At 38.0% G+C, this 12013-nt stretch overlaps 1 protein-coding gene across 4 annotated transcripts in view; it reads right to left on the reverse strand.

Annotated features, from left to right (window-relative positions):
* ccser1 (coiled-coil serine-rich protein 1) overlaps window positions 1-12013 on the reverse strand; it is a 116429-nt gene that overhangs the window by 56244 nt on the left and 48172 nt on the right. For all 4 annotated transcript variants that reach the window (XM_042422052.1, XM_042422049.1, XM_042422050.1 and 1 more), the window contains exon 9: window positions 3561-3638. In XM_042422052.1, the coding sequence (XP_042277986.1) occupies window positions 3561-3638 (78 nt within the window). The remainder of the gene's footprint in view (window positions 1-3560; window positions 3639-12013) is intronic.

Genomic DNA, 12013 nt, shown 5'->3' on the forward strand with positions numbered 1-12013 from the left:
CCAATGTTCACAAGCGCAACATATCCCCCAAAATGCACATCTTCATCAATTTGAAGCAATGACAGAATTACCTTCGTTCCAAGGGCATTTGGTGTCGATAAAAATAAGGTTAGGTTTTGGCTGCTGCAGCAGCAAGGATACAGCCAAGTATCAGTACACACAAATAGATATATGCGGAGTTTTGCTCAAAAAAACACACACGCAGTATTTGTCTGGAAATCAAATCCAGCTCGTGGCAGGAACCAGAACATCCCTGTCAGAGAGAAATGCCAAACAGATGAATACACACACCCAAACACACACATTCAAGGCTGATCAGCATCTGTGTGTGTTTGTGCATGCAAAGGCAATTGCATGCCCTAAAGACTGATTGATGGATCCATGCGTAATGCGGGTGGGGGAAAAAAAACAAACAAAAAAAACACTCAGTCATTTGGTGGCTTCACCACGTCACCATATGGGAGAAAGAGAGAGAGAGAAGAAGAAACAAAAAGTGTAGGAACAAGAAAGGAAAGAAGAAATGAAAGAATCGGAGAGGGTCACACAGTAAATAGAAGAGGGTGATAAAACTGTATCCAGACTTGGAGACTTAAAGGGTAAATTTGGTGAAATTCCATATTTTTTCTGACTGAGACTGATATCCTTTGTGTCATAGACCTCTGTTGTTGTCCACAAACTATTAAAGATTCATCAAGAGGCAACGCCATTGCATACAGGATGACATGATACTATTTGACTCAGTCCCACATACACCGTCCTCACAAATGATCACACCTCACAAGTGCACCGCATCTGCAGCTGAAAATAGTCCCTAACAAATGGGCTATTTACACCTGCTTGAGTAATGTTCGCTCAACACTACAGTGCACAGCTGTCTACTGCTTCATTTATACTCCCAAGTAGATGCCTACACGGACAGCTGCGGACACCACGGACGGGTCTGTTTATACTACCTTCTTGGGTCTACTTGGAGGATGCGTTCTACACATGCGCATTAGATCACTGTCTACACGAACACAGCGTTGTGACCGTAGGGACTAGTGCGGATAGGTCCATGTGGGCACAACAAATTGCAGGAATGCGGATGTCTGCACAGAGCCTACCCGTACACCCTCTGATGACAAAGTTTATGTCACGCGGACCCTAGCGGACCCTCGTGGAACGTCACGGACTCGTGGAGACGGAAAGAATAATTTCAGCTTTAGGAAACTTGTTATTCTTGTTCCTACTCTTGAGTGATTCTATGTGTGCACCCATATAGTGCAGAGATATATTTGACAGTCATGGATCAGACCAATAAGAAATATTACTAGTTTCAGTCATTTCGTGCACAAACCCAAGTACATATCAAAGTTCCTGACACATTTAGGTTAAATTAATTCCTGTTAATAACCTTCTCAATCAAAACACCTTAAGACTTTGATCATCTTAAATCTTTATCACATCTAAAAATATAAGATCTAGCAGCCTCCAGAAAAATCAATCAACCTAAAGGCCCTGAAGACTTCAACGATTAAATACCATCATCTTTAAAAAAAAAGTCATACTTCTTCTATAACTTCAGATCAACTCATTTAAAGTGTTTCATTTAATGAATTGCATTTCCTTTTGAAATTAAATGATGCTTCAATGAAAAATAAATTATAGATGATAATAGGCTGCTGCATGTATTCATTAAAAATAAAACTAACTACAAGAAATGCTTTGATGCAATTAAAAAGGTGTTTTACTATGTGACCGTACAGATGTCACACTGGCTGTAGGCATTGATTTCAGGGACACTGAAATCACTTTTTAGCTGTCACTTTTTTATAAAAACTGTTAAACAGTAGCATCTTGGTGTGGATATTGCACAAGAAAAAAGCTGCAGATGTGAACAGACTCCAGACACACCTCTGTTTTGGGGAATTCTACCTGTGCATGCATTTAATGCCTCAGGTAAGTCTGAGGTCTGGATACAAATGTGCTCAATTTGACTTTGCATTAAGTGCACTGATAAATACACCCCACAGAGGAAGACAAGAGAGAAAGAGAGCTGCTTCTGACAGGGAGGGAGACTGTTCTCACACTTAAAAGAGAGCAAAAGGAGAGAGACGAGGAAGAGTGAGAAAAACGAGATGCGAGCGCCAAAAAGTGATCAAACAAACAGATGCCAAATGAGACTCATGTCAGTGGGTTGGATTGGCATCTCTCACGATATCGCCATAACACTGGCATTATCCTGCTAAGGCCTGGCATAATGTCCGCGTTTCATCGCTTTTATGGAACAGGTGACAAATTACAGACGTGTAGATGACGATTAACAATGTTGCCATACGGACCAATTTCGCAGAGGATCCAACAATTGAGTTTCTAAATGGGTGGAAAAAAATATATGTATTTTGCATTTAAATCTCTATATTTCATGAGTATAATTTGGTTATTCCACATATCCAAACATGAGAATGACTCTATGCCTCCCTTCCCTGTCTACGGAGACAATTTTCAAAAACATTATACTTTCTGCTTGGCTGGACTGGATCCCCAGTAATTCTGTTATTACATTAAGCTTGCGGAATAAGCAGTTTACATTAACAAAGATGGAAAAGATGGGCTTCCTGGTGCCACGCCATGTGATATTGATGGTGTGACTTCGAGCCAACTCTAAACCATTCTCACATTCATTTCCTCAGTATTTCTGTGGTCAGCCTGTCCTGTCACTACGCCCTCTGCTGCATGTGGTCTCATGTATCAGAAAAGAGAGGAAAAAAAACTGACAACGCTGCTTTGCTAAATCATTAAAAAAAAAACTTAAACTTTCTGCTCTTTGAAATGTTTTTTTTAAACCTTTCTAAAAAGGAAGGATGTTTTTTGTGCTCAAAAGGGAATGAAAGGACTTGTGCTTCAAAGGCAATTAGTCTTTAATTCATATGCAATAAAACAAATAATTTAAAAATATTCAATCTGATTTAATTATTCATTTCAAAGTTTAGAAAAACAAAGACCAAGAAAAAGAAATTGTGACGGAGCTAAAGTTAGATGAGCAAACCTTAGATTTCTTTTTGTCTGAGACAACATCTTGCTTCTCTTACTTGTTACAAGGATTTTTCAATATTCTGGAAACATTTTTGCTTTACTGGATTCATTTATAGTTCCCATGATTGCACAGCCTGTATAAAAATCACTGAATGATCATCATCAGAACAGTCAATCTTCTGACTGGTAATGTAGCTGTGGCAACATCGACCATTTTTTAAAGTATGTCAGGGAGCTGTCATCTTTGAGTATTTGTGAAAAAGTCCTTTGAGAGATCCTGCTAAGTAATTTCTTTGTAGCGTTAGCAAAACTAAACTGTCATGTCACAGCTGAGAACAAATTATACTGCAATGTGAGAGGACAATATTCTGACTGTCCAAGTGGGTTCTGTTGTTTAAAAGAATCAAAATAATCCTGCAAACATTCACACATGATGCAAACAGGACGTCAGACATCAAGAAAAACACAGACAATTTTTTTATATGACATTCATACAAGATCCCAAACCTGCCTGTTATTGTCTTTGTTAAGTCAATTAATCTTACCAGTTCACTCTGGAGTCTGAGAATCAGCTCATCTTTTTCTCTCAGTTGTTGCAGCAAGGCCTCCTCTCTGCCAGGATCCTAAATACAAGAAACAAGACACCATGTTACACATTACTCGGGTCACTGCAGACAGCAGTGATTTATCTAAGGGACCATATTCCTGCAAAAGCAATAGATAGAACCACAGAGAATGACAACATACAAAGGTGTTGTGTGTGTGCGTGTGTATTCATCTGGCTGTTTCCATAAATGTTTATGTGTGTTTGCAAGTGTTTTATGTGCATTTATGAGCACGTTTGTTGCTGGTCTTGCTGGTGTGTGCATGCGCGTAATAAAGTTGTCATGCGGTGCATGCTGCAGGACCGTGATCTCCTCTACTCTCTATGTCTCTGTGATAAACTTGGTGTGTCCTATGGTGGCACCCCAGAGCACATAGCACTTTAATTTGACCTTGTGCTGTGTCAGGGGACATTACTGTGAGGAAGAAGGAGAGAAGCAACAGAGACAGAAGACAGAAGAGGGAGGAGAATAATAATACTAATAAAATTAACTTTATTTTTATGGCATCTTTCAAAACACGTTACAAAGTGCTTCACAGCAAAAAAAAAGAAGTTATAAATGATTCTAAAATTGGCAGTCATTAAAATGTGCTTGATGTATTCATGTTTATGATAGTAGCTGTGATCATTATTCAGCTTGTTTGTGTCATTTGTCCACTGCACAAATAAGTTCCTCTAATAAAATACATTGACATGATTTATGGTTTACATTTTTTGAATTGGAAACAGCCAACAGATTAAGTCTGCCAACCTGATTTTCACTGTCGGGGTTTCGTAAAGACCTTGGATGGACTGTGAAACAGCCAAGAGGGAGCTGCCAGAGGATCTCAAGCTGCACACTGTCTCATGGGGAGGTTGAAAAATAAGAAATGAGGCTGGACTCCAGACCTTGCCGTTATCATTAAAATATTAACTCGATTTCTGAACAGACACATAGCTACAGTAAAATGTGGACAGAGAGGAATACAAGAAGGGAGATAACAAGTGGAAAGGAATAAGTGCGGTAGGCTAGAGAGATAAGATGGAGAGAACTAAATGACAGACAGAGAGACCTCCATTACCTCTTCAAGGACATAAAAGCAGAGGAGAAAAAGAGGGGCAAGCAAACAGGAGGGAAAATGAGGGGGGGAAACATGAGGGAAGGGGGACAGAAAAAGAGGAGAGATGGAGACAAGGAGAGGACAGAGAGGGCCCGAGGCTGAGCATGATGGTCTGTAACCATGGGGAGCCATCTAGCTAAAGGACAGACAGAGAGTCAGGGGTGGACCACAGGGAACCATATAGCTACAACGGCGCTCTCTAAATCACCCTTATAATGCATGCGCAGACAGTCAGCCTGAGAATTTTTGGCAACTGACATCAAAATTCAGAAATGTAAAAATCGAAACTGTAAATGAGCAGCATTGGAAGTAATCCAATTTTGGCGGTAACTAGAAATGTAACTAATTACTTTTTCAAACTAAATAGCTCAATTACAATTACTGAAATTTAAATGGGCTTGTTACTGTTGTCTTATGTGAAAATAGTGGACAACTGCAGGACATAGCAGACAAACGCAGCCTATTCCCCGAATATTCCAGTTTATGACCTAACGTCACCCGACCTTATGGTGGCGCAAGTGACTCAATCAATCAGCATTAGACTAACTTTGACTAAAGGTTTGCACTGAATTTGGCAAACAGGCCTTTATGTTCTCCGCCCCTGCAGCCTGGAACCACTTGCAGACAGATTTACAGCTAGATGAGCTGATCCCGATTAGGGTATTTAAAAATGTAGTGATGGGTTTAGAGGAAAAATTCATTTGGAATTTGTAATTGCTTCCCTAGCTAGATCTGTTTCCTCCTGTCAGTCTTTTTGGGCATATGATTCTGTGAGCTGCCACTGTATGTGTTGCTTTATGTGTTTTTAATTGTTTTCTTGTATGTTGTTTGAAACACTGCATTGCTGCTATCATGGCCAGGGCTCCCTTAAAAAAGAGATTTTGTAATCTCAACAGGATTCACCTGGTTAAATAAAGTTTTAATTTAAAAACAAACAAACAAAAAAAAACAACAAAATGGCTGACAGTTCAGGCAATGTGAGCTTCCTGTCCTGGAAATATGGATATTATTTTTCCTTCCTCAAGATCAAGGATAAATATATACTGGTGAGTCGTCTACGTGCAGGTAGACTATCTATTAGGCCTATCGTGATAAAAAATTACTGTCAAATGTCTGAGAAACAGTTATTTCATTTTATACTGACAAAAGAGTATTAAAACTGACTTTTGTACTAGTGCTTGATTTGAAGGCCTGTCGAGGCTACAGTAAATAGGCCTATCAAAACATATCTATTGTGTTTTATTGTTCCACTACTTACTTTTCATCACAGTGATAATGGCTACAATGATGCAGTAGATAAAATTTGACGGTTGTCTTGACCCACACTGTGCCACAGCAACACTAAAATAACACAGCTATGTGTGCATTAATAAGAGAACTGAAGCAGACATTTAAAAGTAATGCAAAAGTTACTTTCCCTAGTAATTCATTACTTTTATATGCAGTAATTGGTAAAGTAACTAGTTATTAGTAATTAACTACTAATTTTCAGTAACCTGCACAACACTGTACATGAGTGTGTTATATCATGACTGTAACAATGATAGTAAACAGCCAGACCTCAAATATCTTTAAGGAAGCATAGAAAATGTTATACTGGCTGCATGATAAAGACACTTGTTGAGTGTGGAGGGAGATTAATTTAATTCACAGTGAAGTGTACTTAAGTGTAGAGTGTTTTCTGATTGAATGGCAAACTAAGAGCAAGAATATTATCAAGGACCACGGGCAGATTCTGGTAACACTGAGACATTTTACGCAACACTTTGATACACATTTTCATAGTGCATGCAACATGATTTGATGGTTAATAGTAAAAGAAGATTGTTTTTTTTTAGAAAGGGTGATGTCATTGCCTCACAATTATGCCAATAAACACTTCCCATCCTAACCTGACAGAGAGCAGTGCCGTGTTTCCCATTTCAGGGAATTATCATGTCCAATACACCGAAGATTTCTGCAATGTGTCTCAAAACATGTTTTGATGGGTTTTATTGGCTGGCATAGTCAGTGTACAGGTGTTATTAATATTGAGGTCTGTGTATGGGCTTTACTTAGGCAAAAGATAATGGTCGAGGAGGACAAAAGTTAAAGTAAAAGCTTCTCTGTGTGCCTCCATGGTGATAAAACCGGTGACAGAATACCTTTCCTCTTAAAAAACAGAAAAACAATTAAGAAAAACAAAACCCAGCAGTGTTGAATCAGACTGGACTGTTTACCTGGCTTTACAGGGGAGTTACCGTTATTTCTAGATAATAAGGATATTTCTTCTGCCACTAGCACTCACGCACGTACAAACACGACACAAAAATTACTAACATGGGATTTGGATGGGACTGAAAAACCACTAACATGCTGTGACAATTACTACATTAGTCAGCCTCTAAAATTAATCTCACCCGGATAGGACTGAAGGCTGTTCTAAATGAGTCTGGCTACAGCGGCACAGTGTGTATGCTTCTGTGCCCTGTGTGTGTGTGTGTGTGTGTGTGTGTGTTACACCGCATGTATATGATTGGTTGTGTTTTTTTCAGAAAAGGCTTATGACTAAATCCATGTAGACTTTATTGATGTGTGTGGTTTGTTTATAGGTCAGACAAGACCAAAAGTGTATAGATAGAGAAAAAGGTAGAGAGATGGGTGAACGCCGTGAGAGAACTGACTCACACTGACGGTGAAGAGAAAAAGATTTTGATTTGAATTAAATTGACTCACGACCATGATTACATGGTATGAAGTACAAACAACACATACAATACAATTATAACACAACAATGGCACCTAGAGGGAAAGAAGTACAACATAAATTACTCAAACAAAGGTAGAACGTTGTTCAAAAAGGCACCTAATCTACAACTAACTTTTGTCCTGACTATAATATCAAAATTAATTCAAACATGGATGGATGGTTTAAATAGTACATTGGCAAGTACTTTTCTCTATAACTATGCTTACATTCTTGCAGTCAAACAAAATGTAATACTCATCTACCAGACAGTTTATTAAAAAGGTTACGGATCCTCTGATTTCTATTCAGGCCTTTACAACTTCAAATGACTTTGGTAATTCAAATGTTATTCAACCTACTTTCTGCTACTTTTGGTTTTCATACAATGGGTACTCTTCCAAAGAGAGAGATAATGTACTTGATCTAGTTTACGAAGTTCAATGCCAAGTGACTGGACATGCTAATCTGACCTCAATGTGATGACCTACTATACAAAATATGTAGCTTAAAGTGTAACCAATCTATTGCTAAGCAGCCCTACTACAGTATGTACAACCCAAAAAAGAGGAAAACATTAACAAACCTAAAACTTAAATCAGAAACCTTATTCTCTTTGCTGAAAGAAGCACCACAGTATGCATTAAGTCACCTATCAGGTGGCATTTCAACCAATTTTTCATGGTTGAATTGAATGGAAAAGGCAATGGAAGAAAAGTGGGTCATGCGAATTTATTTCTAATGTGATTGGAATGGCCTCAGTGGGAATAAATCTGATCAGAATCATTGGAGTGCATCCACTTTATGTGATTTTGTACAGAGGTGGAGGCCACTCTATGCTTGCAATCAGCCGCAAGTTGAAGAGGGTATGGAGGTGAATTACATTCCCCTTGTTAGCAGAAATTATTCAATTTGTTAACTTTTTTTTGAAAAACACACTTTTGAGGAAACATGAGGGTAACAGCGACGGTTTATAATGATGTTTATCATTTCAACGCTTCTTTTCTTTCAATTTGTTTAACAAATTACATATTGAAATTAAGGAAAGGGATATAAAAAATAACAGCATAATTAAAAGCATTTTCCTTGTTATCTTTATACCAATATCTATCCATAACGTTGCACCTCTTAAACCACAAACGCTTGTGAGTTGAAGGGGCTGAAGGGAATTCAACTGTTTCTTATTACAACCAGGAAGAATGGAACAAAACAATCAAATAAATAGAAAATAGAAAAATAGAAATGGAAATAAAAGACTGACTACACATTCCTGGACTGCTACTACATTTTAGGCTACCAGCATACCCTATTTGCTCGTAGCAGTGCTTCCCTAAGAATTTCACTTCTGTTCCTACAATAAATAAATAAATAAAGGGCAATCTTAAAATATGAGCTTTAAGGTGCCATCTTAAAAGGTCTCAACAGTATTCAGTAAGTTCCAGGGTTGTGGGTAACTGTATCAAATGCTATTCACGTTCACAGTTTTTAATGTGGACCAGGTAACAGCCAACAGTCCTTGGTCAGAAGATTTAAGAGAAAACCCATTCCACTAGTGGTGTAGAGACGGAGTAAATCACAAATGTAGGCAGGGGTCTGACCATGCAGAGCTCCATGTGTGATCACAGGAACAATATATTGAATTGTAAATCTGATGGGAAGCTATGAGAAATCCAAGATAGGTGTGATATGAGTTCTACAGTTGGACCGAGATTAAAAGGGAGTCCCAGATGTCCAAACTGCACATTATAGTGTATTGGACTTCTGACCATGTTTTGAGTATTTAATATAATCGCAGTGGAGAAAAATATACAATTAATATACTTTAAAAAATAGGTTTGATAGCTTTCTGTGTATTTTACTGGCTTGTTTTATTAGAAAATGATGTTAATTTTGCAGAGCCAGACTGCCAAAGTAATGCAGTCTTGTCATTAGTACATAGTGTATCTTTGAGTAAAAATACTGGAGCTGGGAAACAATAATTTAGTACAAAAAGTGCCACCATGTTGGGATACTCCAGCCAATCATTAGGAAAAAAATGATGGAAAGAATTAATACTGTCCCTGCTTCTTAACTGTATAATTTGGTTCAATTTTAAAAAAACAAAACAAAAACAAAACAAACCTACGCACACTAACCCAGCTGGACGTAGTTTTCATTACCTCTGGTATGAATTCTCTGTGTCCATCTCTGTCCTGTCTTTTCTTCTGTCAACCTGCTGTCTATGTTTAGTGAATGTCTGCCTAACTCACTATTATTATCACATCATAATCAAATTTTAATAACATACTATTCATGCATACTGACAGAAGAGGGTGAGAGAAGCTGCTTAAGTGTTAAGAAAAAAGGAGAGGAGGTGATAAAAAATGTGTCACTTGCACATATAGATACAGTATCATGTCTTCAAGAATGTACGATGAAGAACTGTGACCTTTGTCGCCTGTCTTTATGGATTAACTAACTTATCAGTGGAATATAAAGAGCAGGTGACCATTACCTCCCAACGTTGTTAGGATACAGCAGCTTCTAAAATACTGATCAATTCTGTGCATCTGGACACATATACATGAAAAGCTGTGACACTTGGAGCCTCCTTTATAAACTGAAGAGCCTGTTGTGTCTGATAAACAGTAGCAGTCATGTGCTATAGTTACTCTGTCCCAAGCACCTCAAAAAACAGTAAAGCTGACACCTCGCACAGAAACTGTTAGGTAACCTGTCAAACGAGTTCTGTAATATTTATGCGATTTGAAATAAATTAAAGATGTCACCTGCTCTGCCTCTTGAAATGTAACAAAAGCCGCTGAGCTGCCTTTTGTCTAGAATTAACACTGAGATTTATTAAAAACAGTATAAATGGTCAGAAAAATAAGGATAAGTAAATACAGTGAAATACAATATTTCCACTATATTTCAAGTTGCAGAGACAGGAAATGACAAAGTAAAAAATGAAGTGGCTCGTTGCACAAAGACAGACTATGGATTAAATCTAACACACAGTCAGACTATAATTCAATCCTGACTATTTTAAGAGGGATTACATGTCTTTGTCTTCTGAGTGAATTAAGACTCTTTTGAAACTAAGAAAGCACAGCTGACCTTACAGTTTAAACTGCTCAGCTCCATGCTCATCAGCAGAAAATGTACTCTATGTCTTCTGGAATAATTTAAATAGCTTTGAGGACATTTTACTGTGAATAATCAGAGATGAGTGCTGTGGTAGCAGAAATAATATATCCAAGGTGTTAATACTTTCTAAAATTTCTTTTCCTTGTCAATTCTCACTCCTCAACCATGTTGGCAAACCACAAATTATTATAGTAGGTTTGTTTTACACTTATCAGCAGGTGTCATGGATTGTTATTACAGAAACACAGCTGTAAAGTTCAGAGACAGCCTGGGGTGATGGTAGCTAACTTTTTAGGCTTTAAACTATTTAGTCATCATCTTTGTGCAACCAGCCCCAGATTTAACTGGCTTTCTAAGATGTTGGTGTAATGAATAACTTGAAATGTAAAGTCCTCTTCAAATTTTACTATTATGGGTTTTGATTTTACTGCAAGAACTCATATCACGGAAACACTGATATGATGGAACAGAAATTTTTAAAGAAAATATGGACAGTGAATTCCGAGAACTCTTTTGATCATCTCTCCTTCTCTCTCTGGCTCTCTCGCACATTAACACACTTCAGTTTGTGACAGTGTGTGTGAGAAACTGGCTGTCCTAGCTGTTAATGTGAGACTCAGAGAAAAGACAGAGATGGTGTTTGGGGAAAAGGTTATCTGGAGAGAGTGAGTCATAAAAGAAGACAAAGATGGAGAAAGACAGAGAGATGAGACAGGCAGTCTGTTTTGTGTTTCTGCTTTTTCATGAATGACATTTTGTACATGTTTACATATCTGTATATGTTTGTGAGGACATGTGCGCGTGAAACTTGGCATTTTTTCTTGCATTCATGTATCTTTTTGACCCTCTCATACTGCGACCTTGGTGTGGAGAATGTTCTGCAATTATAAATTCGCAGTCATTATAATTATACATTATTAATTTCTAATTTTACAGCATCTGACACGATGATAAATATTTCACTATAAAAAGAAGCCCCTCATGTCTGCTGAAAAAAAGGTGAGTGTACACAAAATGTCAGTTAATTAGGCGCAAAAGTTGCTGTCAGAGACTTTTTTTTTCTTTAAATGTACTGGTGCTCTGAACGCACCTCTGGCAACAACTGTAATGTGAGCGCTTTACTTCGTCTCTACGTCTTCTAAAATACAGTAGAACACTTAAACTGGGACAAAATCTGATAAAAATCATGTCATATGCATTGGGTCTAAATTAAACTAGGGCGCACTGTGACACTGCAGCCTCTCAGGTGGCTACCGTAAATTATTTTTACACCCACAGAGTCGTTTTCTGGAGTGCCAGGACAAATTCTCTTCTTCTCGCCCCTCCCTCAATCCCTCTTTTTCTTCTTGCCCTCCCTTCCCACTTTCTCTACCGCCCTCCTCCTCAAGCTATTTCCTCATTTTTGCTCTCTCTCACCTATATCTCTTGCACTCCTGTATTCAT

The sequence above is a fragment of the Thunnus maccoyii genome, chromosome 9, assembly GCF_910596095.1.
Source record: "Thunnus maccoyii chromosome 9, fThuMac1.1, whole genome shotgun sequence".
NCBI classification, from domain to species: domain Eukaryota; kingdom Metazoa; phylum Chordata; class Actinopteri; order Scombriformes; family Scombridae; genus Thunnus; species Thunnus maccoyii.